Source organism: Salvelinus sp. IW2-2015, linkage group LG14, assembly GCF_002910315.2.
Source record: "Salvelinus sp. IW2-2015 linkage group LG14, ASM291031v2, whole genome shotgun sequence".
Classification (NCBI taxonomy): domain Eukaryota; kingdom Metazoa; phylum Chordata; class Actinopteri; order Salmoniformes; family Salmonidae; genus Salvelinus; species Salvelinus sp. IW2-2015.
This window is the reverse complement of record NC_036854.1, coordinates 32,102,295-32,130,107: the sequence shown is the minus strand read 5'-3', so window position 1 is coordinate 32,130,107 and position 27,813 is coordinate 32,102,295. Positions and strand designations below refer to the sequence as shown.

The following is a 27,813-nucleotide window of genomic DNA, read 5'->3' as shown; positions in this document are numbered from 1 at the left end:
ATCAACACACAAGACATTCCATCTAAATAAAACAGTAAATAAATACATCTAAAACTCATGCAGAAACAAATTTTGATATGAAATCAGTTTAGCTTCTTGGCACTCAGTGGCTGGCTGTTTGTACTTAGTGTAACTGTTCCAGTGTGTTCCAGTGTAGTTACTGTAACTGTTCCAGTGTGTTCCAGTGTAGTTACTGTAACTGTTCCAATGTGTTCCAGTGTAGTTACTGTAACTGTTCCAGTGTGTTCCAGTGTAGTTACTGTAACTGTTCCAGTGTGTTCCAGTGTAGTTACTGTAACTGTTCCAGTGTGTTCAGTATAGTTACTGTAACTGTTCCAGTGTGTTCCGTATAGTTACTGTAACTGTTCCAGTGTGTTCCAGTGTAGTTACTGTAACTGTTCCAGTGTAGTTACTGTAACTGTTCCAGTGTAGTTACTGTAACTGTTCCAGTGTAGTTACTGCAACTGTTCCAGTGTGTTCCAGTGTAGTTACTGTAACTGTTCCGCTGAAGTTATTTAGACTTAGGAATTAATACAGAAGTATGTCTGATGCTCTAAATACTAACCAATATTCATAAAAATAAATTAATCAATATTAAACTGTAAAGAATTCAGAGAGTTCCGTCAGTCAGACAGACATACAGACAGACACAAGACGGACAGACAGACAGCAGAGAGAAACAAGAGTTCTACAACTTGGCTTCTAAAACTAAACTTTATAAATCAAATAAATCAAAACCTCAACATTAAAGGGCTATAGATTTTTTTATTGGGCTTGAAAAACATCTTCCTCTTCTCTCCTCCTCCCCTCTTGCCCTCCCCAACCAAAAGTAACCATCTCACTCTGGTCACCGTGGTAACTGAGCCTGGTCAGACTCCTGTGCAGGATAGGCTGGGGCAAGCTCCGCCCCGGATGGGGTGTGGTCAATGGGGTTTGCGCAAAGCGTTTGATTGGCTCGTATCCTTTGGCAGATCTCAGCGTAGCTTGGCTTCTTGGACTCCTAACCAATCACAACACAGGACAGGTCAGTACCCAGCATACACTACTTTCACTAATAACCAGTTTGTCTCTGTAGTCTGTGAGGTGTCTCACCACTGCTGGTCTGTTTTCCTTCGTGGTCTGGAGAGGTTCTTTCACGGTCGGAGGAGCTGCTGTGGTCCTCTTGGGAGATGGCATGGTTTCCTTCAGCTTCCTGTGGTACAGCAACAACCACCATCAACCACAACCCTCAACCATAACACAACACAACCATAACACAGACATGAGTCTGCATGTATTCTTCTTCCTTGAAGTAATCATACAAAACACATTGTGAAAGGGACCCATTCCACAGCAATGATGATTCAAAGGAAGGAGAATATACTCACTCTGGGGGGAGGGTTTTCTGAGGCAATACTGTGATAGGCTGGAGATCTTGTAATGTCACAGTGGTTGATTGGCTGGTACTGCTGTCTGTAACTGCACTCTGTAACAAGAAAAACAACCTTACAAGAAAGTAGACGGCATGTGTGAGTGTGTATGTGTGTGTGACTCTTGGTTACCTTGTGGTTGCAGGTTGCTTTGTGATTGCTGGTTGCTATGGTAAGTGTTTCTCTGGAGGCTGTTGCCGGGGGCAGTGGGGGGAAGCTAGTAGGGCCCAGCTCCAGACTGGGAGACAAGGAGCGGGGGGGCGACTTGGGGGGCTCTCTCTAAACATACATACGTTTATATACACATATTGTTATACACAGACATACATATTCACAGACACACAAAAACAACACTCACAAATAAGAGCTTTTCCTTGACATTTTCCCAAAGCCATCCACATGTTAAGTACTTACAGTGTACTTCTCATCTCTTCTCCTCCTCTGACCAATGGGGCCTCTCCTTCAGAGAGAGAGAATCAATAGGCAGGTTTCTTATTGACCCAGCTTTATTCAACAAAAGCAATGTCTACAACAAAAAAATCACTGCGGCATGTGTAATGGAAAGAACAGAATATGGATAACTTTTCTAAAGATCGTCGAAATTTGTGGATTTTTCTTTTCGTTCGACAGAGGTGGATTTTTCTTTTKGTTCGACAGAGATTTTKTTTTGTCAAGCTTTACTAAGACAATCAATTTAAAAAATATATTTTTCAAATAAATATTGATTGCTGAATAATTTTGAAAGTATGCAGGGCCCGTGATGTCATCGCGTAACCAGGGCCGGTCCTTGCCGTTCTGCCATCCTAGGGGAGACCAAAAACCAATGTCCGGACCGGACCAAAAACGAATATCAGTGGATGTGGAAATCAAGGCCGGTCCGGACTGCACCAAAAAAAGACGTCCAAAAGGCATCGGTGTCGGTCCATGATTACTGAGGTGTAGCCTACAGTGTTGCCTGAAATATAATCTTATGAATGCCCATCTACAGTGCATTCGGAAAGTATTCAGACCCCTTCACTTTTTCCACATTTTGTTACGTGACAGCCTTATTCTGAAATGGATTACATTTTTTTTTTAAATCTCATCAATCTACACACAATACCTCATAATGACAAAGCGGGAACAGTTTTTTGAAATTTTTGCAAATATATTAAAAATAAAAAGCCAAAATACCTTATTTACATAAGTATTCAGACCCTTTGCTATGAGACTCAAAATTGAGCTCAGGTGCATCCTGTTTCCATTGATCATCTTTGAGATGTTTCTACAACTTGATTAGAGTCCACCTGTGATAAATTCAATTGATTGGACATGCTTTGGAAAGGCACACACCTGTRTATATAAGATCCCACAGTTGACAGTGCATGTGAAAACCAAGCCATGAGGTCGAAGGAATTGTCCGTAGAGCTCAGAGACAGGATTGTGTCAAGGCACAGATCTGGGGAAGTGTACCAAAGAAATTCTGCAGCATTGAAGGTCCCCAAGAACACAGTGGCCTCCATCATTCTTAAATGGAATAAGTTTGGAACCACCAAGACTCTTCCTAGAGCTGACCGCCTGGCCAAAATGAGCAATCGGGGGAGAAGGGCCTTGGTCTGGGAGGTGACCAAGAACCCGATGGTCACTCTGACAGAGCTCCAGAGTTCCTCTGTGGAGATGGGAATACCTTCCAGAAGGACAACCATCTCTGCAGCACTCCACCAATCAGGCCTTTATGGTAGAGTAGCCAGACGGAAGCCACTCCTCAGTAGAAGGCACATGACAGCCCGCTTGGAGTTTGAAAAAAGGCACCTAAAGATTCTCTGGTCTGATGAACTCAAGATTGAACTCTTTGGCCTGAATGCCAAGCATCACGTCTGGAGAAAACCTGGCACCATCCATACGGTGAAGCATGGGTGGCAGCATCATGCTGTAGGGATGTTTTTCAGCGGCAGGGACTGGGAAACTAGTCACGACCGAGAGAAAGATGAATGGAGCAAAGTACAGAGAGATCCTTGATGAAAACTTGCTCCAGACCGGGGCGAAGTTTCACCTTCCAATAGGACAACGACCCTAAGCATACAGCCAACACAACGAAGGAGTGGCTTTGGGACAAGTCTCTGAATGTCCTTGAGAGTTCCAGACAGAGCCCAGACTTGAACTCGATCAAACATCTCTGGAGAGACCTGAAAATAGCTGTGCAGCGCGACGCTCCCCATCCAACCTGACAGAGCTTGAGAGGATCTCCAGAGAATAATGGGAGAAACTTCTCAAATACAGGCGTGCCAAGCTTGCAGCGTCATACCCAAGAAGACTCAAGTATGTAAATCACTGCCAAAGGTGCTTCAACAATGTACTGAGTAAAGGGTCCGAATACTTATGTAAACCAGTTTATGGGGTATTTTGTGTAGATTGATGAGGAAAAATAACAATTCAAACCATTTTAGAATAAGGCTGTAACTTAACAACACTTGGAAAAGGTCAAGGGGTCTGAATACTTTCCGAATGCACTGTATGTGGTAAGACTACCGTTTATAAAACACCAAAAAAAGACATCAAAAAGTCTTCGGCTCGTGCTTACTGGGGTGTATACTACCATGTGGCCTGCAACAGAATTTTATGAATGTCATTCCATGTGGTAGGCCGTAGCATTGGCTTTATTAATCCTGATTCCTGTGACTAATTAATTAGGCTATTTAAGCTCTGAATATCAGCTACCCAACTTTATCAGGAGTTATTGTGAGCCTATTTTACAATGTGTTTACAAAGCTGGAAATGCAGAACTATTTTCTTTTTCGCTATGATCAGCTTGTCAAAACAATTGACGGATACTAACTTGAAACCACTGATCATGACAATGGGGTGAAACTCCTAGACAACACTTGTGGTTGTCCATTCTCCTTTGACTTGTCCTGTTTTTAGGATATGTTGTTTGTTAACATGTCAGTGCATTTTTATTTGAATGGGCGCCATTTAGGTTAGGCTATTTGATCGGAGAAACCTACATGATGTAAAAAGTGTCTGTCTCATTACATTGTCATACATTTCATCTCCAGCCTGTAGGCTACAGAAAAGGCCACATTCTTTTAACCATATCCTATATCTGTTACATGATTTATGGAACGTTGCGTTAGTGTTGCGCCACAGCGATGCGTCTCTCCAACAGTACCATGGAGAGGCGCCCTGTGAATGGACAAGCAAAATATTTTGTGCCCCTGCCTTTTACAAAGTGGGCATTGCTTATCACAGGGTGGCATTTGCACTCAGCTAAAAATCCCTTATGCCACTGGTTGTGAGAAATTGTCATTGTTTTTGAGCAGAATTATGTGGGGTTTCATGTGTTGTTGTTGGAGTTGCGTCTTGGTCAGTTTAGCTCAGAAAATACCGCCCTCGTCAATCTGATGCCATAGGTGGCCGCCTAATTCTGTCTAATGAGCTGGTCGGCCGTGCTCGTAACTATAAAGCTCCACTCCACATTTCATTCTAATGCCCACTGCTTGCAAAATCTATTTTTGTCCTGACTTTCTGAATGCCTGAATTGCTTTGCCTTGCTGTTCTGGTTGTCTGGCAAGTTTCATCATACAATTGTTTCAGATCTACAGGAGTGCAAGTTTCACCATGGCACCATGGACCTTGGCGATACGTTGGTACACAATAATTATTAGAATATGGTAAATATTAGTCAATTATTGCATTCTATCCATGCTGGCTTTGCAGGCTACCTGAGACATAAAACAGATAGGTGGGAGGGCACTGTCGCCAATTTATTAGGCCTTATGCGCAATTTGCCTAAATACTGTAGGTAATGGAAAAACTTCAACCAATTCATTTCTATTCGACATTGTAGGTTTTTGCGATAATGTTTTTTTTTAGGTGTGAAATTATTACATCCAGCTGATTTTATTGACAATATAGTTCAATGGAAACGCACTGTAGCATAGCATGCAATTTTAGCATCTATGCAAACTTCTTAAATGTAAAAAAATTAATAAAAAAATCACTGGACAAGTTAATGAAAACATCGCTATTATCTTCCTTCAGTTCACGTGGTACCTCAAAAACATTTTATATTTTGTTTAGTCTCTACTGAACATGAGTTATCAGGAAGAGTCCCGTCTCTAAGGGCTGGAGGTTAAAGGTCATTACCTTCCTATGCCAGTGCTTGGGGAGGACCTTGACTCCCTTCTCCCTCCACGCCGACCCCCCTCTCCCTCCCTACGCCTGTTGCCTGGTAACCGTGGCCGGCCCTGCCTGTGGGGGCCAGGGGGGCCTATTGGTACATGCTCTGGGAAGAAGGGGGGGTCATCCAGAAGGCCCGGCTCCCTGTCGCCAGACCGCCGCCTCTGGTCCCGCTGCCCACGGTTCCCCCTACTGGAGGAGAGAGAGAGAAACACATGTAACATCACAACAACCTAACTACAACCATGGTTCCATCAAGAAAAACACAGAAATGGAGAGAGAGAGAGACAAAGAAATAGAGAGAAAATGATAGCTTGCGAGAAGGAGAGAGACGTCTCTCCAGAATGAGAAAGAGAGTGAGGAGTGTAGTACCTGTGTCTGTATGAGGGGGAAATTTTGAAGCTGGGGCCTCCTGGGAAGCCGTTCATGAAGCCAGATAATGACGCCATCTGCTGTACAGAACACCAATGACACCAGTGTGAGAGAAAATGCTTGTACCTGCATCTGTGTACGTGTGTGTGTCCATCTCACCAGGTCAGGGTCCGTGTATCCGGCCATGGCAGCCAAGCTTTGATTGGTCATTGGGTAAAGCTGTGGGAGGGGCTGCTGGAAAGTGGGAGGGGCGTAGTAGGGGTTGTAAGGCTGCTGATTGGTGCAGGAGTCCATTGCGCGGGGCCTGTAGCCATTCTTTGGAGCGTAAGATGTGACTGCCATCACATTGGCCTTGATCCGTGCCTGATCAATTTATTATTCAACAAGGCAATGAATCAATCTTTTATCATGTGACTGGCACTTGCATCATGTATAGAAAAATATTTAGATCAGGTTAGGGTTTGGCAGGGGTAGGCCATCATTGTAAATAAGAATTTGTTCTTAACTGACTTGCCTAGTTAAATAAAGGTTAAATAAATAAATAAAAAGTCTCAACTCACCTTGATGGGTTTTCCCTGGAACGTCCTCACCTCCTCTCTCAGGTACTGAAATGCCTGGCACACACACACACACACACACACACACACACACACACACACACACACACACACACGTGAATGAAATCTGCAGCTGAATGAAATCTGCATGAATGTCAGAGAATCAAACCTTCTCCCAGCTGTTGTTAACCTCCGTCACACACACACACACACACACACACACACACACACACACACACACACACACACACACACACAACACACACACACACCACACACACACACACACACACACACACACACACACACACACACACACACACACACACGTGAATGAAATCTGCAGCTGAATGAAATCTGCATGAATGTCTAGAGAATCAATCCTTCTCCCAGCTGTTGTTAACCTCCGTAACCCCAGTCTCTGTCTCTCCCAGCTGTACCTGTTGAGCGTCAGCCTCAGTTTTAAAGGTGATGAACCAGTTGTCGTTRTGGGCAAACTCACAGCTCTGGATCCTGGGGAGGCTCTCACACGCAAACAGAGCCTTTACCTCCTGGTGGTTTAACAAAATAAACACGCACATCAGCACTGAAACACACACATGGGAAACACACACATGGGCCAGCAGGACAAATTGAACATATATTGAACAAAAATATAAACGCAACATGCAACAATTTCAAAGATTTTACTGCGATACAGTTCATATGAGGAAATCAGTCAATTGAAATACATTCAGTAGGCCCTAATCTATGGATTTCACATGACTGGGAATACAGATATGCATCTGTTGGTCATAGARACCTTTAAAAAAAATCGGCTTCACAATGGGCCTCAGGATCTCGTTACAGTATTTTTGTGTATTCAAATTGCCATCTTTAAAATGCAATTCTGTTCATTGTCCGTAGCTTATGCCTGCCCATACCATAACCCCACCACTACCATGGGGCACTCTGTTCACAACGTTGACATCAGCAAACCACTCGCCCACACAACGCCACACACTTTGTCTGCGGTTGTGAGGCCGGTTGGACATACTGCCAAATTATCTAAAACGACATTGGAGGTGGCTTATGGTAGAGAGATTAACATTACATTCTCTGGCAACAGCTCTGGTGGACATACCTGCAGTCAACATGCCAATTGCATGCTCTCTCAAAACTTGTTTTATGTGACAAAACTGCACATTGTAGAGTGGACTTTTYTTGTCCCCAGCACAAGGTGCACCTTTGTAACACTCATGCTGTTTAATCAGATTCTTGATTTGCCACACCTGTCAGGTGGATGGATTATCTTAGCAAAGGAGAAATGCTCACTAAAAGGGATTTAAACAAACTTGTGCACAACATTTGAGAGAAATAAGCTTTTTGTGCGAATGGAACATTTCTGTGATCTTTTATTTCAGCTCATGAAACATGGGACCAACACTTTACACTTTACATTTACCTGTGGTAAATTCAATTGATTGGACATGATTTGTAAAGGCACACACCTGTCTATATAAGGTCCCACAGTTGACAGTGCATGTCAGAGCAAAAACCAAGCCACGAGGTTGAAGGAATTGTCCATAGAGCTCAGAGACAGGATTGTGTCGAGGCACAGATCTGGAGAAGGGTACCAAAAAATGTCTGCAGCATTAAAGGTCCCCAAGACCACAGTGGCCTCCATCATTCTTAAATGGAAGACGTTTGGAATCACCAAGACTCTTACTAGAGCTGGCTGCACGGCCAAACTGAGCAATTGGGGGAGAAGGGCCTTGGTCAGGGAGGTGACCAAGAACCCGATAGTAACTCTGACAGAGCTCCAGAGTTCCTCTGTGGAGATGGGAGAACCTTCCTGAAGGACAACCGTCTCTGCAGCACTCCACCAATCAGGCCTTTATTATGTATAATGGCACCAGAGGGGACTGCTGCCGTTTTATGGGCTCCTAACCAACTGGGCTATTTTGTTGTTTTTTTGCATTGTTTGTAACTTATTTTGTACATAATGTTGCTGCTACCGTATCGTATGACCAAAAATAACTTCTGGACATCAGAACAGCGATTACTGACCTTAAACTGAACAAGTAATTTTTCTTTAATGAGTTGGACGAGAGGGATTTACTCCAGACACCCGACGAGGCCCTCATCCCTGTCATTCGCAGGAGAAAAAGACGGCGATATCGCGGAAGGTGATCAGGGTGCCTTGTAAGGATCCGGCGACGAGTGGTTAATCTGCCTTTGCCAACGGTACTATCGGCCAACGTACAATTGCTGGATAATAAAGTGGACGAACTGCAAGCACGTATATCCTACCAACAGGATATTAAAAACTGTAACATCATATGACATGAACAACATACAGCTGGCGGGTTACACACTGTATCGGCAGGTTAGAACAGCAGCCTCTGTTAAGACAAAGGGTGACAGTCTATGTATATTTGTAAACAACAGCTGGTGCACGATATCTAAGAAAGTCTTGAGGTTTTGCTCGCCTGAGGTAGAGTATCTCATGAAAAGCTGTAGACCACACGATCTACCAAAATAGTTTTCACCTATAATCTTTGTAGCTGTCTATTTACCACCACAAACCGATGCTGGCATTAAGACCGCACTCAATGATTTGTATATGGCCATAAGCAAACAGGAAAACTCTCATCCAGAGGTGGCAGGGGACTTTAATGCAGGGAAACTTAAATCCGTTTTACCTAATTTCTACCAGCATGTTAAATGTGCAACCAGAGGGAAAAAAAAAAACTCTAGACCACCTTTACTTCACACACAGAGACGCGTACAAAGCTCTCCCTCTTCCTCCATTTGGCAAATCTGACTATAATTCTATCTTCCTGATTCCTGCTTACAAGCAAAAACTAAAGCAGGAAGCGCCAGTGACTCGGTCAATAAAAAAGTGGTCAGATGAAGCAGATGCTAAGCTACAGGAATGTTTTGAGAGCACAGACTGGAATATATTCTGGGATTCTTCCATTGAGTACACCACATCAGTCACTGGCTTGATCAATTTTTTATTTTACCTTCATTTAACTAGGCAAGTCAGTTAAGAACAAATTCTTATTTTCAATGACGGCCTAGGAACAGTGGGTTAACTGCCTTGTTCAGGGGCAGAACGACAGATTTTTACCTTGCCAGCTCGGGGATTCGATCTTGCAACCTTCCGGTTACTAGTCCAACGCTCTAACCACTAAGTGTGTAGATGACGTCAGCCCCACAGTGACTGTAAGTACATACCCCAACAAAAAGCCATGGATTACAGGCAACATCACCACTGAGCTAAAGGGTAGAGCTTTAGCTCACAAGCTGCTGTTCTCACAAATTATCAAGGAACCTACCAGGTACAACCCCAAATTCGTAACCAAATCCGTAACCAGATATCATCCTGACCAACTTGCCCTCTAAATACACCTCTGCTGTCTTCAACCAAGATCTCAGCGATCACTGCCTCATTGCCTGCGTGCGTAATGGGTCCGCGGTCAAACGACCATCCCTCATCACTGTCAAACGCTCTCTAAAACACTTCAGTGAGCAGGCCTTTCTAATCGACCTGGCCCGGGTATCCTGGAAGGATATTGACCTCATCCCGTCAGCAGAGGATGCCTGGTTGCTCTTGAAAAGTGCTTTCCTCACCATCTTAAATAAGCATGCCCCATTCAAAAAATGTAGAACTAAGAACAGATATAGCCCTTGGTTCACCACAGACTTGACTGCCCTTGACCAGCACAAAAACATCCTGTGGCGTTCTGCATTAGCATCGAATAGCCCTTGCGATATGCAACTTTTCAGGGAAGTCAGGAGCCAATATATATAGCTTTTTCAAACAGAAATTTGCATACTGTAGCACTAATTCCAATACGTTTTTGGACACTGTAAAGTCCATGGAGAATAAGAGCACCTCCTCCCAGCTGCCCACTGTACTGAGGACAGGAATCACTGTCACCACCGTTAAATCTACGATAATCGATAATTTCAATAAGCATTTTTCTACGGCTGGCCATGCTTTTCACCTGGCTACCCCTACCCCGGCCAACATCTCAGCACCCCCTGCAGCAACTTGCCCAAGCCCCCCCCTTCTCCTTCACCCAAATCCAGACAGCTGATGTTCTGAAAGAGCTGCAAAATCTGGATCCCTACAAATCAGCTGGGCTAGACAATCTGGATCCTCTGTTTCTAAAATTATCAGCCGAAATTGTTGCAACCCCTATTACTAGCCTATTCAACCTCTCTTTCGTATCGTCTGAGATCCCCAAAGATTGGAAAGCTGCCGTGGTCATCCCCCTCTTCAAAGGTGGAGACACTCTAGACCCAAACTGTTATAGACCTATATCCATCCTGCCCTGCCTTTCTAAAATCTTCGAAAGCCAAGTTAACAAACAGATCAATGACCATTTCGAATCCCACCGTACCTTCTCCACTATGCATTCTTATCGGAAGACTCAATAGCCTTGGCTTCTCAAATGACTGCCTTGCCTGGTTCACCAACTACTTCTGAAGATAGAGTTCAGTGTGTCAAATCGGAGCCTGTTGTCCGGACCTCCAGCAGTCTCTATGGGGTGCCACAGGTTCAATTTCTCGGCCGACTCTTTTTTCTGTATATATCAATGATGTCGCTCTTGCTGCTGGTGATTCTCTGATCCACCTCTATGCAGAGGACACCATTCTGTATACATCTGGACCTTCTTTGGACACTGTGCTAACAAACCTCCAAATGAGCTTCAATGCCATTACAACACTTCTTCCGTGGCCTCCAACTGCTTTTAAATGCTAGTAAAACTAAGTGCATGCTCTCTTAACCGATTTTGCCCGCACCCTCCCGCCGCCGACTAGCATCCAAAACTCTGGAGGGTTCTGACTTAGAATATGTGGGCAATTACAAATACCTAGGTGTCTGGTTAGACTCTAAACTCTCCTTCCAGACTCACATTAAGCATCTCCAATCCAAAATAAATCTAGAATCGGCTTCCTATTTCGCAACAAAGCCTCCTTCACTCATGCTGCCAAACATACCCTCGTAAAACTGACTATCCTACCAATCCTTACGATTGGCGATGTCATTTACAAAATAGCCTTCAATCACTTCTTACTCAGCAAACTGGATGTAGTCTATCACAGTGCCATCCGTTTTGTCACCAAAGCCCCATAAACTACCCACCACTGCGACCTGTATGTATCGTTGGCTGGCCCTCCAATACATATTCCCACCGGCTCCAGGTCATCTATAAGTCTATGCTAGGTAAAGCCCCGCCTTATCTCAGCTCACTGGTCACCATAGCAGCACCCACCCGTAGCACGCGCTCCAGCAGGTATATCTCACTGGTCATCCCCAAGCCAAGACCTCCTTTGGCTGCCTTTACTTCCAGTTCTCTGCTGCCTATGACTGGAACGAATTGCAAAAAAAAATAAAAAAATCACTGACATATCTCCCTCGCTAACTTTAAGCGTCAGCTGTCAGAGCAGCTTACCGATCACTTCAGCTCTACACAGCCCATCTGTGAATAGCCCATCCAACCAACTACTTACCTCATCCCCATATATGTTCTTGTATTTCTGCTCTTTTGCACACCAGTATTTCTACTTGCACATCCTCATCTGCACATATATCACTTCAGTGTAAATTGCTAAATTGTAATTACTTTGCCACCATTGGCCTATTTATTGCCTTACCTCCTTACTTCATTTGCACACACTGTATACAGATTTTTCTATTGCGTTATTGACTGTACGTTTGTTTATCCCATGTGTAACTCTGTGTTGTTTTTGTCGCACTGCTTTGCTTTATCTTGGCCAGGTRGCAGTTGTAAATGAGAACGTTTCTCAACTGGTGAAATTAAATTAAATTAAAAAAGAGCTGCCGCTTTCAAGGAGCGGGACACTAACCCAGAAGCTTACAAGAAATCCCGCTATGCCTGCCGACGTACCATCAAACAGGCAAAGCGTCAATACAGAACTAAGATTGAATCGTACTACACCGGCTCCGATGCTCGTCGGATGTGTCAGGGATTGCAAACTATTACAGAGCACAAAAGGGAAGCACAGCCGCGAGCTGCTCAGTGACATGAGCTAAATGACTTCTGTGCTCGCTTAGAGGCAAGTAACACTGAAACATGCATGAGAGCATCAGCTGTTCCAGACGTGTGATCACGTTCTCCATAGCCGATGTGAGTAAGACCTAAATAGGACTTCACTGACATTTTCAACCTCTCCCTGTCTGAGTCTGTAACACCAACATGTTTCAAGCAGACCACCATAGTCCCTGTGCCCAAGAACACTAAAGTAACCTGCCTAAATGACTGCCGATCCGTAGCACTCGCATCTTTAGCCATGAAGTGCTTTGAAAGGCTGGTCATGGCTCAAATCAACACCATTATCCCAGAAACCCCAGACCCATTTCAATTTCCATACCACCCTAACAGATTCACAGATGATGCAATCTCTATTGCACTCCACACTGCCCTTTCACACCTGGACAAAAGGAAAACCTATGTGAGAATGCTATTCATTGACTACAGCTCAGCATTCAACACCATAGTGCCCTCAAAGCTCATCATTAAGCTAAGGACCCTGGGACTAAACACCTCCCTCTGCAACTGGATCCTGGACATCCTGGACGCCCCCAGGTGGTAAGGGTAGGTAACAACACATCCGCCACGCTGATCCTCAACACGGGGGCCCCTCAGGGGTGCGTGCTCAGTCCCTTCCTGTACTCCCTGTTCACTCATGACTACATGGCCAGACACGACTCCAACACCATGTTGTTTGCCAATGACACAACAGTGGTAGGCCTGATCACCGACAACGACGAGACAGCCTATAGGGAGGAGGTCAGAGACCTGGCCTGGTGGTGCCAGAATAACAACCTATCCCTCAACATAACCAAGACTAAGGAGATGATTGCGGACTACAGGAAAAGGAGGACCGAGCACGCCCTCATTCTCATCGACGGGGCTGTAGTGGAGCAGGTTGAGAGCTTCAAGTTCCTTGGTGTCCACATCACCAACAAACTAACATGGTCCAAGAACACCAAGACAGTCATAAAGAGGGCACGAAAAAACGTATTCCCCCTCAGGAGACTGAAAAGATTTGGCATGGGTCCTTAGATCCTTAAATGGTTCTACAGCTGCACCATCAAGAGCATCCTGACTGGTTGCATCACTGCCTGCTATGGCAACTGCTCGGCCTCCGACCGCAAGGCACTACAAAGGGTAGTGTGTACGGCCCAGTACATCACTAGGGCCAAGCTTCCTGCCATCCAGGACCTCTGTCAGAGAAAGGCTCTAAAAATTGTCAAAGACTCCAGCCACSCTYGTRATAGACTGTTCTCTCTGCTACCGCACGGCAAGCGGTACCGGAGCGCCAAGTCTAGGTCCAAGAGGCTTCTAAACAGCTTCTACCCCCAAGCCATAAGACTCCTGAACATCTAATCAAATGGCTACTCAGACTATTTGCATTTRCCCCCCCCCCCTCTTTTACGATGCTGCTACTCGCTGTTTATTATCGATTATCTATGCATAGTCACTTTAATAACTCTACCTACATGTACATATTACCTCAATTACCTTGACTAACCGGTGCCCCCGCACATTGACTCTTTACCGGTACCCCCTGTATATAGCCTCACTATTGTTATTTTACTGCTGCTCTTTAATTACTTATTACTTTTTTCTTTTTTTTTGTTGTATTTTTCTTAAAACGGCATTGTTAAGTAAGTAAGCATTTCATTGTAAGGTGTTGTTGTATTCAGCGCATGTGACAAATAAAATAGTATTTATTTATTTTAGAGTGGCCAAATGGAAGCCACACCTCTGAAACAGGCACATGACAGACCGCTTGGAGTTTGCCAAAAGGCACCTAAAGGAGTCTCAGACCATGAGAAACAAGAATCTCTGATTTGATGAAACCATGGTTGAACTCTTCGGCGTGAATGCCAACTGTSACGTTTGGAGGAAACCTGGCACCATCCCTACTGTGAAGCATGGTGGCAGCATCATGCTATGGGGATGTTTTTCAGCGGCAGMMACAGGGAGACTAGTCAGGATCGAGGGAAAGGTGAACGGAGCAAAGTACACAGAAATTCTTGATGAAAACCTGCTCCAGAGCGCTCAGGACCTCAGACTGGGGCGAAGGTTCACCTTCCAATAGGACAACGACCCTAAGCACACTGCAAAGACAACGCAGGAGTGGCTTGGGGACAAGTCTCTGAATGTCCTTGAGTGGCCCAGCCAGAGCCCGGACTTGAACCCGAACTAACATCTTTGGAGAGACCTGAAAATAGCTGTGCAGCGATGCTCCCCATCCAACGTGACAGAGCTTGAGAGGATCTGCAGAACAGAATGGGAGAAACTCGCCAATTACAGGTGTGCCAAGCTTGTAGCATCATACCCAAGAAGACTCAAGGCTGTAATCGCTGCCAAAGGTGCTTCAACAAAATACTGAGTAAAGGATCTGAATACTTAAGTAAATGTGATATTCACGTTTTTTGATTTATTTTATATAAATTTGCAAACATTTATAATTGTTGGCAGATTGTAGATTGATGAGGGGTCAAAAAACAATTTAATCAATTTTAGAATAAGGCTGTAACGTAACAAAATGTGGAAAAAGTGAAGGGGTCTGAATACTTTCTGAATGCACTGTATGGTAACTGTAAAGGGGTGAATAAAAGAAGAGCACTCTCGGATATAGTCAATCGTAAATCAATCTGGTTTATTACAAGTGAGACAGGGACACACCTACAGCACAGAAGCAGAGAAAATGTCTAACTGGCCTTCTCTAAGCAGGGCCTTAAATCCCAATCTCACAGCACCAATGTTCCATAAACATCAGCCTGGGAGGCTTGTACGTCACAACAAAATACTTTGCCAGCTGCTGCAGAGTCACACAGTGTTCATAAGGTCATCAATACAATAACATATCAGTGTCCTCAGTCCTTGTACATCCAGTCTGGTTTCAGTTACTATAAACAGATGTGTTTAATACATAACATCGAGTCTCGTAACCATCAACCCTTGACACAAACAGAACTCTTGAAATCATGTGAATTACATAAATGCCGGGAAAACATAGATATGCTAAGCATTATGTTAATTACTCTTAACTGAATATGAACTTTATTAAATCTTAAATATTCCTCATCACATATGTTATGCAGTTAGCTGGGCCAACAGGATTGAGGACATGATCATTTTGTATTGTCAGGGAATTAACTTCTCAAACTAACGCAATTTGATATGTTATAAACTTCATAATACAAAACATATTATGGTATCTCTATGGGCTCTTTCAACTCTTTCAATAATAGGTGGAATATGCCTAATGGCAATAAAACATAGATTATAGRTATGCAAATAACACAACCAATTTAGCCAGGTTTGCAAGATATATAATCTTTGTAAAACATTAGCAAAACTGTTCCAAAAATGTACCAAAAACACTACTCATATCAATGGTTTTGGTCCGTATTMGCATCACTGATATCTATATTTGTCACGTTCTGACCTTTATTTCCTTTGTTTTGTCTTTATTTAGTATGGTCAGGGAGTGAGTTGGGGTGGGCAGTCTATGTGTGTTTTTCTATGTTGGGGTTTTGAGTTCGGCCTGGTATGGTTCTCAATCAGAGGCAGCTGTCAATCGTTGTCCCTGATTGAGAATCATACTTAGGTAGCCTGGGTTTCACTTTTGGTTTGTGGGTGTTTGTTTCCGTGTGAGTGTTTGTTGCCACACGGTACTGTTTTCGGTTTTGTTCATGTTCACATTTATTGTTTTGTATTTCATAGTGTTCAGTTTATGTTTTAAAATAAACGTTATGGACACTTACCACGCTGCGCATTGGTCTTCCGATCCTGCAAACTTCTCCTCCTCAGATGAGGAGGAGGACAGCAGTTACAATATTTTATTTTCAAACAATTAAAAATGTATCTATAATATTCCTAAAGGGATCTTTCACTGGTTTGTAATGACTATATTGATATACAATATTATGCCATATTGTTTAAATATAAAATATGTCTTGAATCCTGTCATATACACTACATTCCAATATGACATTTTAACAAGCCGCCTGATGATGAGGGCATCAACTTACATAGCTGGTGAAGTATTAAAGCCTTAGGTTTACAGCCTTCATAGATGGTGACTAGTTACACTTTTTTTGTGGAAAAATAGTATAATGTTAGTGGCTGCTAAGGGTTGTCGAGGGCATCAGCAATGGTCCAATTGCTGGATTTTTTTCTAATCACTGATGACATGATTTCTATAACGTGTCAACTAGCCACTGAACTAATGTATACGAAATTATTAGGTTTCATTAAATAACGTGTACTGTTGAAGGTTAGAGAGCATCATTTTAAGATTATGATGGTCAGGGAGAGAAGAGCTATTAGAGAGCACAGGCCCACCCACTGGGGAGCCAGGCCCACCCAATCAGAATGAGTTTCCCCCCCCAAAAGCTTTATTACAGACAGAAATACTCCTCAGTTTCATCAGCTGTCCGGGTGTCTGGTTTCAGACGATCCCGCAGGTAAAGAAGCCGGATGTGGAGGTCCTAGGCTGGAGTGGTTACATGTGTTCTGCACTATTTAGTCCGGTTGGACGTACTGCCAAATTCTCTAAAACGACGTRGGAGGCAGCTTATGGTAGTAAAATGAACATTCAATTCTCTGGCAACAAATCTGGTGGACATTCCTGCAGTCGAGACATCTGTGGCATTGTGTTGTGTGACAAAACTACACATTTTACAGTGGCCTTTTATTGTCCCCAGCGCAAGGTGCACCTATGTAATGATCATGCTGTTTAATCAGCTTCTTGATATGCCACACCTGTCAGGTTGATGGATTATCTTGACAAAGGAGAAATGATCACTAACAGGGATGTAAACAAATTTGTGCAAAAAATGAAAGAGAAATAAGCTTTTTGTGGAAAATGTTGGGGATCTTTTATTTCAGTTCATGAAACATGAGACCAACACTTTACATGTTGTGTTTATATTTTGGTTCAGTATAAATGGCTATATATAAAAATATTGTTTGATTTGCTTGCCATGTATAGGGTTGATGACAGATGTCCGACAGACAATTTTACCAGGACAAGGACTGATGTCAAGCTCTTTCTAAAAGCAAGATTGACACGTTGTTTGCTTAGCTAGCTACATGCCAAAGGGATACAGTACCCTCATGTATCTGAAATTACATGATCTATTGATGTTGGCTGATCATGAAAAGCATGCAGTTACATGCTGTACAACTKTGATGATAGAGCTAAATGTGGAATAATACGAAATGTGTAGTTCTGACTATGCTCTTCAAGAAGTGATTATATTAAAACCAAATAGTTTATTTAACAATCCCTTGAAACAGCACATAGTTGTCTATGGTTTTAGCGGGGCTGGGGGTCTCCTTGCAAATCGAACGCTGTGCAGAGTATAGTGACATTTTATTGATAAAAACCTATACAGTCATTTTCAATGAACATGTCACCATTCTCACGTCTCAACATTCCTTTATCAGTCTGCAAACATTATATTGCATAGACTCCCTTACAACAAGATGTATAATTGTGTGAAAAACATAGAAAGCAATTTTTTMGGGAGAGGCTATCATATATCAATTTGATCAGGAGCTTGTGGGAAACAATTTAATTCCATCAAACCTTTGCCACCACAAGGTGGACCTTTTTCAGCTGGCCCATGGACTAAGACAGGTTTCTAACAGGCGGGTTCTTACCTCTGGGGGTGTGGTCTCCGGGACCTCTCGGAGGATGACGATACAGCGTCCCTGATTGGGCCGTACCTTTTGCCCGCATTCTGCCACCTCCACCAGCGGCAAGGCTACGAGCCAATCAGGAGACAGGACACGGTCAGAGCCTTCCCTCCAGTAAACATCTTACCCAATCATGTAATACAATACAACAATAACCCACATACGTCCATACATACATACATACATACATACATACATACATACATACATACATACATACATACATACATACATACATACATACATACATACATACATACATACATACATGCACACAGAAAAGGTTTACTCACACTTGAGGACGTCAGAGATGAGTTCCAAGTCCGTGCTGAGATTCTTGATGTGGTCGAGGTTGGCTAGCGTTGTTATGGGAACAAACTGGTCGCTGTCCATCTGGGAGACGAGGTAGAGGTCTTTGGCAAGGTTCTCCCTGAGGGGACATCAGCCAATCAGTTAAAAAAAACTCACTGCCTACTGACCAATAACAAACTACCCTTCACTGCCCAATCAGAAACTACCCTAACTGCCCACTGACCAATCACACAGACCACAGGACGCTCGTGAGAGGAGGAAGTCTTATTATAATGCCTGGAATGGAGTAAATGGAATGGCATCCAACACAACCAATCCCGTTCCAGCCATTACTGTGAGCCGGTCCATCCCAATTAAAGGGTGACTGCACTTCCTGATTTGTCTTTGTCTTAGATTTTGATAATTAAGAAATGCAAGAGGCCATGACTGAATTCAGACGTGAGTTGGTTTCTGGGTGTGGTTTGATGTGGGATGTCTCGTGTGTGTTAGCAGGTGGGAAGAGTTAGCCAGATAATTTTGCCAATTGGCTTCAGCCGTTTGGTGTGCGACCATGGCAAAGTTGGTTTGACTTTGGATAGCCTATCTCTGGTGATAGTTAGGGACCGTCAATACATTACACAATGTAAATGGGACAATATTTTCATGTTGCACATCTTTTAGTGGTGTCGTTAATTGCTTTCAATATTTGTATATGACTTTCTACAATTTATAGGTGGTTTTTAAGTCATTGAAATTTTGAGCTACTGACTTTTTAAAATATTGTTACATGTACATTGTTGAATTTACTGATGGTCCTTAACTAGCCCCATAGGGATATCGAATGCCAAACCCAATTTGACCACTCTTACGGTACTCTTCATTCCGTGACATACCATTATCTCCTATCATCTCGCAAATCTCAGTTGAACGAGACTGACTTTATGACCAAACTGATCCTATTTACACTTTGTATTCTATAATAAATGTTTCTGACTCATATTGATGCCACATAGACCATTTTCAAAATGAGAAGTTGATTTTTAGGGGCAGTTGCTCTTTTAGGTGCCATCAGCGGCCTGTGACACATACGTACCGTGACAGACAGGACTCCAGTGAGGTCTTCAGCTGATCGATGAGCTCCTCTGAAAACATCAATAACATATAATGTTTGTATCAGATGTCACCTGATAAACAGTCCTGTTTGTTCTAAGCTCCATCAGCCAGTAACGTTAGTACCTGATAGACAGCTGTCCTGGACCAGGCCATTGGTTGACAGGTTTCCCATAGTGACCGTTGGGAATTCTACGACGCTCGGTTCCAGCTGAGCCTTGCCCACTTCCTCCAGATCATATCCCTGGTCATACCCTGAGGACCAATCAGGTTAAGGCATTTACAAGACTGACACAAATAAAAGCCAAAGAAAAAGCCTGAACACCCAGTAGCTCTTTCCACCTCTGGACTAATGGCTAGGCGCTGTTCCATACTCTGTCTACTTCCACATGCTTACCTTCCTGGTTAACAGCCAGCCATGGTAGACGGGAGTCAGTGTAGATGGAGCCTGAGGGGTCCAGACTAAGCATGTGATTGGCCCATACCTGAGCGTTGGGGTTGAGCTCAGAGACCAGGGTGGATTTCTGCAAGAGAACACACACACACACACACACACACACACACACACACACACACACACAACCTCAGTGCAAATTAACATATACAGTCGGTGGCCAAAAATATTGTCACCCTTGCACTTTTTCAAATAATGCACAATTTCTTCCAGAAACTGTTGAAATTAAAACATATTTTGGTATCCACATATGTATATCTTCGATGTGCAGTTTAACAAAACAATTTTTTTTGAATTGATTTACTAAAATCTTAGCTAATTCCACAAAGAAATCCTACAATGGCCCGGACAATATTATTGGCACCTTCTAGAAGTGGTTATAAATAATTTGATTTCAAGCAGGTGATTCTCATTTATTTTGGAATTGAACTCACCTGTGGTGAGTTGAAGGTGCCTGCAGTATAAACATCACGTTTATATAAAGATAAACAACATCATATAAACAACATCTATTCAACCAGTTTGAATAGAGAAAAGGACAAATTTTCCTGTTTTGTGTCACTGTGTGTACCGCAATGAGCATGGAGAAAAGAAAGAAAACCAGATAATTATCTGAGGTCAGACATCATTGTAGCCAAGCATGGACAATCTCAAGGCTACAAGTCCATCTCCAGAGACCTTGATGTTCCTGTTTCCACCATACGTAATGTTATCAAGAAGTTTAAGGCCCATGCCACTGTAGCCAACCACACTGGACGTGGCCGCAAGAGAGAACTTGATGGAAGATTGCAGTGGAGGATTGTTTGAATGGTGGAGAAATCACCTCGGTCAACTGCCACACAGATTCAAGCTGACCTTCAGACACAAGGTATGACAGTTTCAACTCGCACCATCCATCGTCAACTCAATGAAAGGGGGTTATATGGTAGGAGACCCAGGAGGACCCCACTGCTGAGAGACAGACTTAAGAAAGCCAGACTGCAATTTGACAAAACACACCTGAACATGCCCAAATCCTTCTAGGAGAATGTCCTGTGGACAGATGAGACCAAATCAGAGCTTTTTGGTAAAGCACACCATCTCTATGTTTACAGAAAACAAAATGAAGCTTTCAAAGGAAAGAACACCACCCCTAAAGTCAAACATGGCGGTTCAGTAATGTTTTGGGGTTGCTTTGCTGCCTCTGGCGTTGGGTGTCTTGAACGTTTGCATGGCATCATGAAATCAGGTGAATACCAAGGTATTTTGGAGTGCAATATTAGACCCAGTATCAGAAAGCTGGGTCACAATCAAAGGTCATGGGTCTTCCAACAGGACAATGACCCCAAACACACTTCAAAAAGCACCCAGAAATGGTTCAAGACAAAACGCTGGACTGTTCTGAAGTGGCCAACAATGAGTCCAGATCTAAATCCCATTGAAAACTTGTGGAGAGATCTGAAAACAGCAGTTAGGAGAAGGCACCCTTCTAATCTGGGAGAACTGGAGCAGTTTGTACAAGAGTGGGCCAAACTGCCAGGAAAGAGGTGCAGGAAGTTCATTGATGGTAACAGGAAGCACATGATTGCAGTTATTTTGACCAAAGGCTGTACTACCAAATATTAAGTAGGGTGTCAATAATTTTGTCAATGCCATTTCTGTTTATTTTCTGATTTTAATGGATATATTAAGTTCTGAATCAAAAACAAAAGTTCTGTAATATTAACAGTGAAATAAAGAAGTGTGGAGACCAAATACTTTGTTCAATTTCAACTTATTTTTAGGGAAAATTGTGAGTTACTTAAGTGCAAGGGTGCCAACATTTTGGGCCACCACTGTCAGTGCATTCGGAAATTATTCAGACCGCTTTACTTTTTCCACATTTTGTTACGTTACAGCCTTATTCTTAAATTGATTAAATTAAAATCTACACATAATGATAAAGCGGAAATAGTTTTTTTTTTTTGTGTGCAAATTCTTTGAAAATGATTTACATAAGAATTCAGACCCTTTGCAATGAAGTTAAGCTCAGGTGAATCCTGTTTCCATTGATCATCCTTGATGTTTCTACAACTTGATTGGAGTCCACCTGTGGTAAATTAAATATATTGGACATGATTTGGGAAGGCACACACCTGTATAAGGTCCCATAGTAGACAGTGCATGTCAGAGAAAAAACCAAGCCATGAGGTCGAAGGAATTGTCCGTAGAGCTCCAACACCGAATTGTGTCTAGGGAAGGGTACCAAAAAAATGTCTGCAGCATTGAAGGTCCCCAAGAACACAGTGGCCTCCATCATTCTTAAATGGAAGACGTTTGGAACCACCAAGACTCTCTCTAGAGCTGGCCACCCGGCCAAACTGAGCAATGGTGGGAGAAGGCCCTTGGTCAGGGAGGTGACCAAGAACCCGATGGTCACTCTGACAGAGCTCCTCTGTGGAGATGGGAGAAACTTCCAGAAGGACAACCATCTATGCAGCACTCCACCAATCAGGCCTTTATGGTAGAGTGACCAGACGGAAGCCACTCCTCAGTAAAAGGCACATGACAGCTTTTTTGGAGTTTGCCAAAAGGCACCTAAAGACTCTCAGACCATGAGAAACAAGAGTCTCTGGTCTGATGAAACCAAGATTGAACTCTTTGGCCTGATTGCCAAGCATCACGTTTGGAGGAAACCTGGCACCATCCCTATGGTGAAGCATGGTGGTGGCAGCATCATGCTGTAAGTATGTTTTTTGGAGGCAGGGACTGGGAAACTAGTCAGGATCAAAGGAAAGATGAACGGAGCAAAGTACAGAGAGATCCTTGATGAATCCCTGCTCCAGAGCGCTCAGGACCTCAGACTGGGCTGAAGGTTCACCTTCCAACAAGACAACGACCTCTAAGCACACAGCCAAGACAACGCAACAGTGGCTTCGGGACAAGTCTGTGAATGTCCTTGAGTTGTCCAGCCAGAGCCCGGAATTGAACCCGATTGAACATCTCTGAAGAGACCTGAAAATAGCTGTGCAGCGACACTCCACATCCAACCTGACAGAGCTTGAGAAATACAGGTGTGCCAAGCTTGTAGCATCATACCCAAGAAGACTTGAGGCTGTAATCACTGGCAAAGGTGTTTCAACAATGTACTGAGTAAAGAGTCTAAATACTTAAGTAAATGTGATATTTCATTTTTTTTTATACATTTGCATAATTTGTCATTATGGGGTATTGTGTGTAGATTGATGAGTGGAAAACATTTTTTAAATAAATTTTTGAATGAGGCTGTAAAGTAACAAAATGTGGAAAAGGTGAAGGGGTCTGAATACTTTCCGAATGCACTGTACGTGTGTTTTCTCACCCCTACAGTACACACACACACCGCTGAAGTACTCACAGGCTGGTACTGATGGTGCCATTCCCAGAGACAAGAGTCCTGAGGCAGAAGAGTGCTGTAGGTGGGGTAGACTCCCAGCAGGGCCATGGAGCTAGGGGGCTGCTCCTCCTCGCAGCCCTCCTCACCCTCACCCTGGCTGGGCACCATACCCTGGGCCAGCCCCTGGGCCCATCCTCCACAGACCTCTTCCTCTACCAGCCCTGGCCCTAAATGCGTCCAGGGAGAGGGGTAGAGGCCAGAGAGGGTGGGGTCCCCTTCCTCTCCCAGCAGTTCTGACACCATGTCTTTCATGCCGCCTTCCTCGACCTGTCCTCTCACCCCCACGGTGTCCATGTCCGTGGTGACAGCCAGTGACCCCTGACCCAGGAACTGTATCTGGTAAGAGGGGGTCGAGGCGTAAACGTCAATCTGATCAGGCTCCACTCCCAGCACTCCCGCCAACAAATAGGAATCTGCCGTCGTTGCATCGTCTACAGGGTAGTCCACATCTGAGCAGTCATCGCCGTGGGAAACAAACTTCAGGGGTTCATCAAATGGGCTGAATCCAAATGTCACAGGGGGGAAAACAGGGGTGACAAACATACTGTCATTTGTTGCTATATTACTACACTCAGTGTCCTCAGGTAGTGTCCCTAAACTACTGTCAGACTGTGTTCCTACACTACTGTCTGTTGCAGCACAATCCTCTAGCAGGGATATTCTATTCTCAGTGTGTATCTCTGCCCTTTTGTCCGTGTGCGTTCCGTCCTCCGCGTGTGTTCCGTCCTCCGCGTGCGTTCCGTCCTCCGCGTGCATTCCGTCCTCCGCGGGTGTTCCGTCCTCCGCGGGTGTTCCGTCCTCTGTGTTCTTCTCAGACAGGTTTCTGCAGTCAGTGGGTTCAGTTCCTCCCTCTGAAATCAACCTCCCATCTCTCCATTCTGAACCTATTGAAAGGAAATGGGAAGAGGAGGATGAAGGACAGGGCTGTAAGTAAGTGTCCCCGCTAGGCAGGTCCTGAGGGACAGGAGTAGAGCCTCCTCGTTCCTCAGAGAGATGGCCGCTCTCGCTGTCCTCACAACCCTGAGAAATATGGCTGCTCTCTATGTCCTCACAACCCTGAGAAAGATTGCTGCTCTCTCTGTCCTCTCTACAATTCTGAGGATAGCTGCTCTCTCTTGTGGGGTGACTGGTGATGGCAGCCATTTCCTGCCAGTGTTTCTGTTCCACACTGGTTTCCGGCTCCTTCTGTGTTGCTGCAGACCTTCCAACTATATCCTCAGCCTGGACTGGCCAATCAGTGAGCTCTGAGTCATCAACAGGGCTTCTGTTATTTCCAGTAGGTTTTACATCATCCCTATCAGGTCTCCCAGCATACACATGTGTTGTGTTTTGATCAGGCTTGGCGTTGCTGTCAGAAGTAGTATTATACTGATCAGGTTTTGTTCCAACTTCATGTTCCATATCCACTGGTCTAAGGTCAGATTTGAATGAGTGGACAGTAAAGTCCATGGGTAGAGACACTGCATAGACTGGGTAGACTGTGGATAGTGAGGAGAGTGTGGAGACTGGTGATACCTCTGTTAGTGTGGTTTCCACTGTGCTGCTGAGTATGGTCTCCTGCTCCTCCTCCTCCTCCTCTGTCTCTCCTTTCAGCCCCTCACTGATCATCCTCACTGAGACAGCTTGGTATACCTCAATCCCCTCCATCTCCTCTACACATGTGGCCCCATCCACTGCCCCAAGCAGGGGGCTGGATCTGGGGCTAGGACTAGAGCTAAGGCTGAGGCTGTGTGTGAGTTGCTCCTCTGTAATGGTAGGGTTAGGAGGGCAGGGGTATGTGGGGGTGGGAATATTGTTATGAGTATCATGGAGGTTCAAATCCCTCTTTTTGTTTTCTCCTTCCTGGCTGCTATCAACAGTCTTCACTGTGGACAAAATACCTGTCTTCTTAACACACACATTCTCGTCCCTCACACACACACTCTTCTCCTGGCGTGATGTCAGCTCAAGTATGTCGGGATCTGTAATGTCTCCAGTTAGTGGTGGGGTCCTGGTGTCTCCGGGGGCGATGGAGCTGTCCTGTTGTGAAGTCTGAGGGTCCTCATAGCTTCTCCAGAGAAGGTCCGGCAGAACGGGTGCCTCAGGGGGCTCACCGTGGGATTTGTCAAAGGCTGTAGGTTCCACTCTGTGTGATTGGTCATTGGCTTTAGGTTTTTCTGCGTGTGATTGGATAGAGGCTGTATGTTCCTCTGAATGTGATTGGAAAGCTGTATGTTCGGCTACGTGTGATTGAATAGAGGATGTAGTTTTGGCTATGTGTGATTCGATTGCTCTAGGTTCCGCTGCGTGTGATTGGATGAAGGCTGTATGTTCCTCTGTATTGGATTGGTCAGTGTCTAGGTCGTCAGCATCGATGGAACAGATGCTGTAGAAGCTCTGAGCTCTGGCCCTGAAACCCCGCCCCAAGGTTGCCCTGATGACACAGTCTTCCTCCTCATCTTCCTCTGGTCCTACTCTAGTGGAATCCCCCCCAGCTCTGATATCATACAGCTGGTGGGTTGGGGATGTTCCGACCAGGGGGGTCCTCCAGCCCTCTGTCTCTTCCTGGCCGGGCTCCGGGGTCTGGTTGAACCAGGTAGACCTGAGCAGGGCGTTCTTCGCTATCCTCTGTCTCACTGGGCTCTCCACAGTGTTCTCTATCCTCTGTCTTTCTGGGACCTCAATGGTCTTCTCTATCCTCTGTCTGTCTGGGTTCTGAATGGTATTCTCTATCTGTCTCGCTAGGTTCTCCATTGTCTTCTCCATCTTCTGTTTGGGTGGGTTCTCCATGCTGCTCTGTATCCTTTGTCTAACAGAATTATCCATAGTGTTCTCTGCTATCTTCTGTTTTAATGGGCTCTTCACACTCCCCTCCAAATATGGAACATTCCCACAGCTGGCCTTGGCAGCGTGTGTGTGTGGCACGCCTGCCTCCGTCGAGTCCATGTGTGTGTGTGTGTCCGTGTTTGTCTGTGTGACCATGCTGGGGCCTGTGGAGGCGTTAATAATAGCCAGTTCCTCCTCGTGTGAGTGTTGCGGAGTGAGTAGCCCCCCACTCCGCATGCCACGGACACTGCTATGCCTCGCCTTGGGGCCTGTCGACACGTTGTCCGGGATGACATTGTTCTTCTTCTCCTGTTCCTGAAGTTTCCATTTGGCCGGTCCGTCCGGTACACACGTGTGTTGAGCCAGTTGGTCAGACACATGTTGAGCCAAAGCATTAGTGTGTAGTCTGTCCTGGTTCTTGATCCCCAGCGCCTCTGGGCTTGATGCCTGAAGCAGCCTGGTCCTCTCACTTAGCAGGCCTGGGCTCAGCTCCTTACTGCAGCAGCACCCCATTTTCACTACGCTACCAGCTTCTAAAACAGCAAAGCAGCACTTCACCAACACTCAGACACAGTTCCTCTCACTCACCCTTCTCACACACAAAAAGAAAAGACCCCAAACTAACCCTTGCTTTCCCCTCCTCCTCTCTGCTTTACTCCTCCCCTGCCCAGAATAGCACATGTTCAGGAGCTCACATGCCCTGCCATCAGAAGCTCCGTGTGTGTGTGTGTGTGTGTGTGTGTGTGTGTGGTGTGTGTGTGTGTGTGTGTGTGTGTGTGTGTGTGTGTGTGTGTGTGTGTGTGTGTGTGTGTGTGTGTGTGTGTGTGTGTGTGTGTGTGGTTATAGTTTGAATAGGATTAGTATTCTGGCACATGGCCAGAAGAGCACCAATGCAAGAGTATAGAGGAAGCCATCCCCCTTTTTCTATCTCTCCCTCTTTACTTACTCTATCCCCTCTTGACCTCTGTTTCTCTTGTTTTCTCTGACTCTTCTCTATTTGACTGACTCACTCGCTTACCATCTCTCTCTCTCCCTGCAAGGCCACTACAGAAGGCATGCCTAGACTGTGACTCTATGGCTAAATACCAACTGAAGCTCTGAGCAGCAGGAGGGATAAAATAGTTATGGGTGTTACAAGTTACGAACAACTGCACATTCCTCCTTGTGGCTATCCGCAGTGTGTGACTTGTATCTAATGATTAGAGCTAGTAGGTTTTCCTGACAAAAACTCTGGGTTCTACTTAGGTACTAGGTTTGATTGGTCAGGTCACATAGCTGAGAGAACTCCTGGCCCTACATGTTATCTACTCTACCAGACCCGTGTGAGCAGAGAGCTGTGGTACCAGGTGTTGATGCTCCGGGCCGAGGTCATGTGACCATGTCTCCCGCGTTAGCAGCACCTGAGGCTTAGCTGGGACGGCCAACTACTGATCTGACGTCATGTGATGTCTGGACTCCTCTCAGCGATGGGTGCTGCTGCTCACCAGGGAAGCTGGTTGGGTATAGATAGGATATTCATAGA

The 27,813-nt window shown here is 44.6% G+C and overlaps 1 protein-coding gene across 2 annotated transcripts; it reads right to left on the bottom strand.

Moving 5' to 3' along the window:
• Positions 1 to 253: 253 nt before the first annotated feature.
• LOC111972848 (uncharacterized) lies at positions 254 to 26,894 on the bottom strand. Of its 2 annotated transcripts, none has more exons than XM_023999968.3 (16): positions 23,448 to 26,894; positions 20,036 to 20,162; positions 19,765 to 19,893; positions 19,622 to 19,670; positions 18,531 to 18,667; positions 18,202 to 18,305; positions 6,937 to 7,047; positions 6,500 to 6,553; positions 6,099 to 6,302; positions 5,940 to 6,019; positions 5,535 to 5,759; positions 1,824 to 1,869; positions 1,542 to 1,688; positions 1,368 to 1,465; positions 1,093 to 1,192; positions 254 to 1,000 (listed from the first exon to the last, which is right to left on the bottom strand). In XM_023999968.3, the coding sequence occupies exons 1-16, from the start codon at positions 26,802 to 26,804 to the stop codon at positions 848 to 850; spliced, it is 5,121 nt and encodes a 1,706-aa protein (XP_023855736.1). In that variant the 5' UTR covers positions 26,805 to 26,894; the 3' UTR covers positions 254 to 847. The 2 variants fall into 2 exon arrangements, with proteins under 2 accessions (XP_023855736.1, XP_023855737.1); XM_023999969.3 differs by having other exon boundaries at positions 5,940 to 6,016.
• Positions 26,895 to 27,813: the final 919 nt, after the last annotated feature.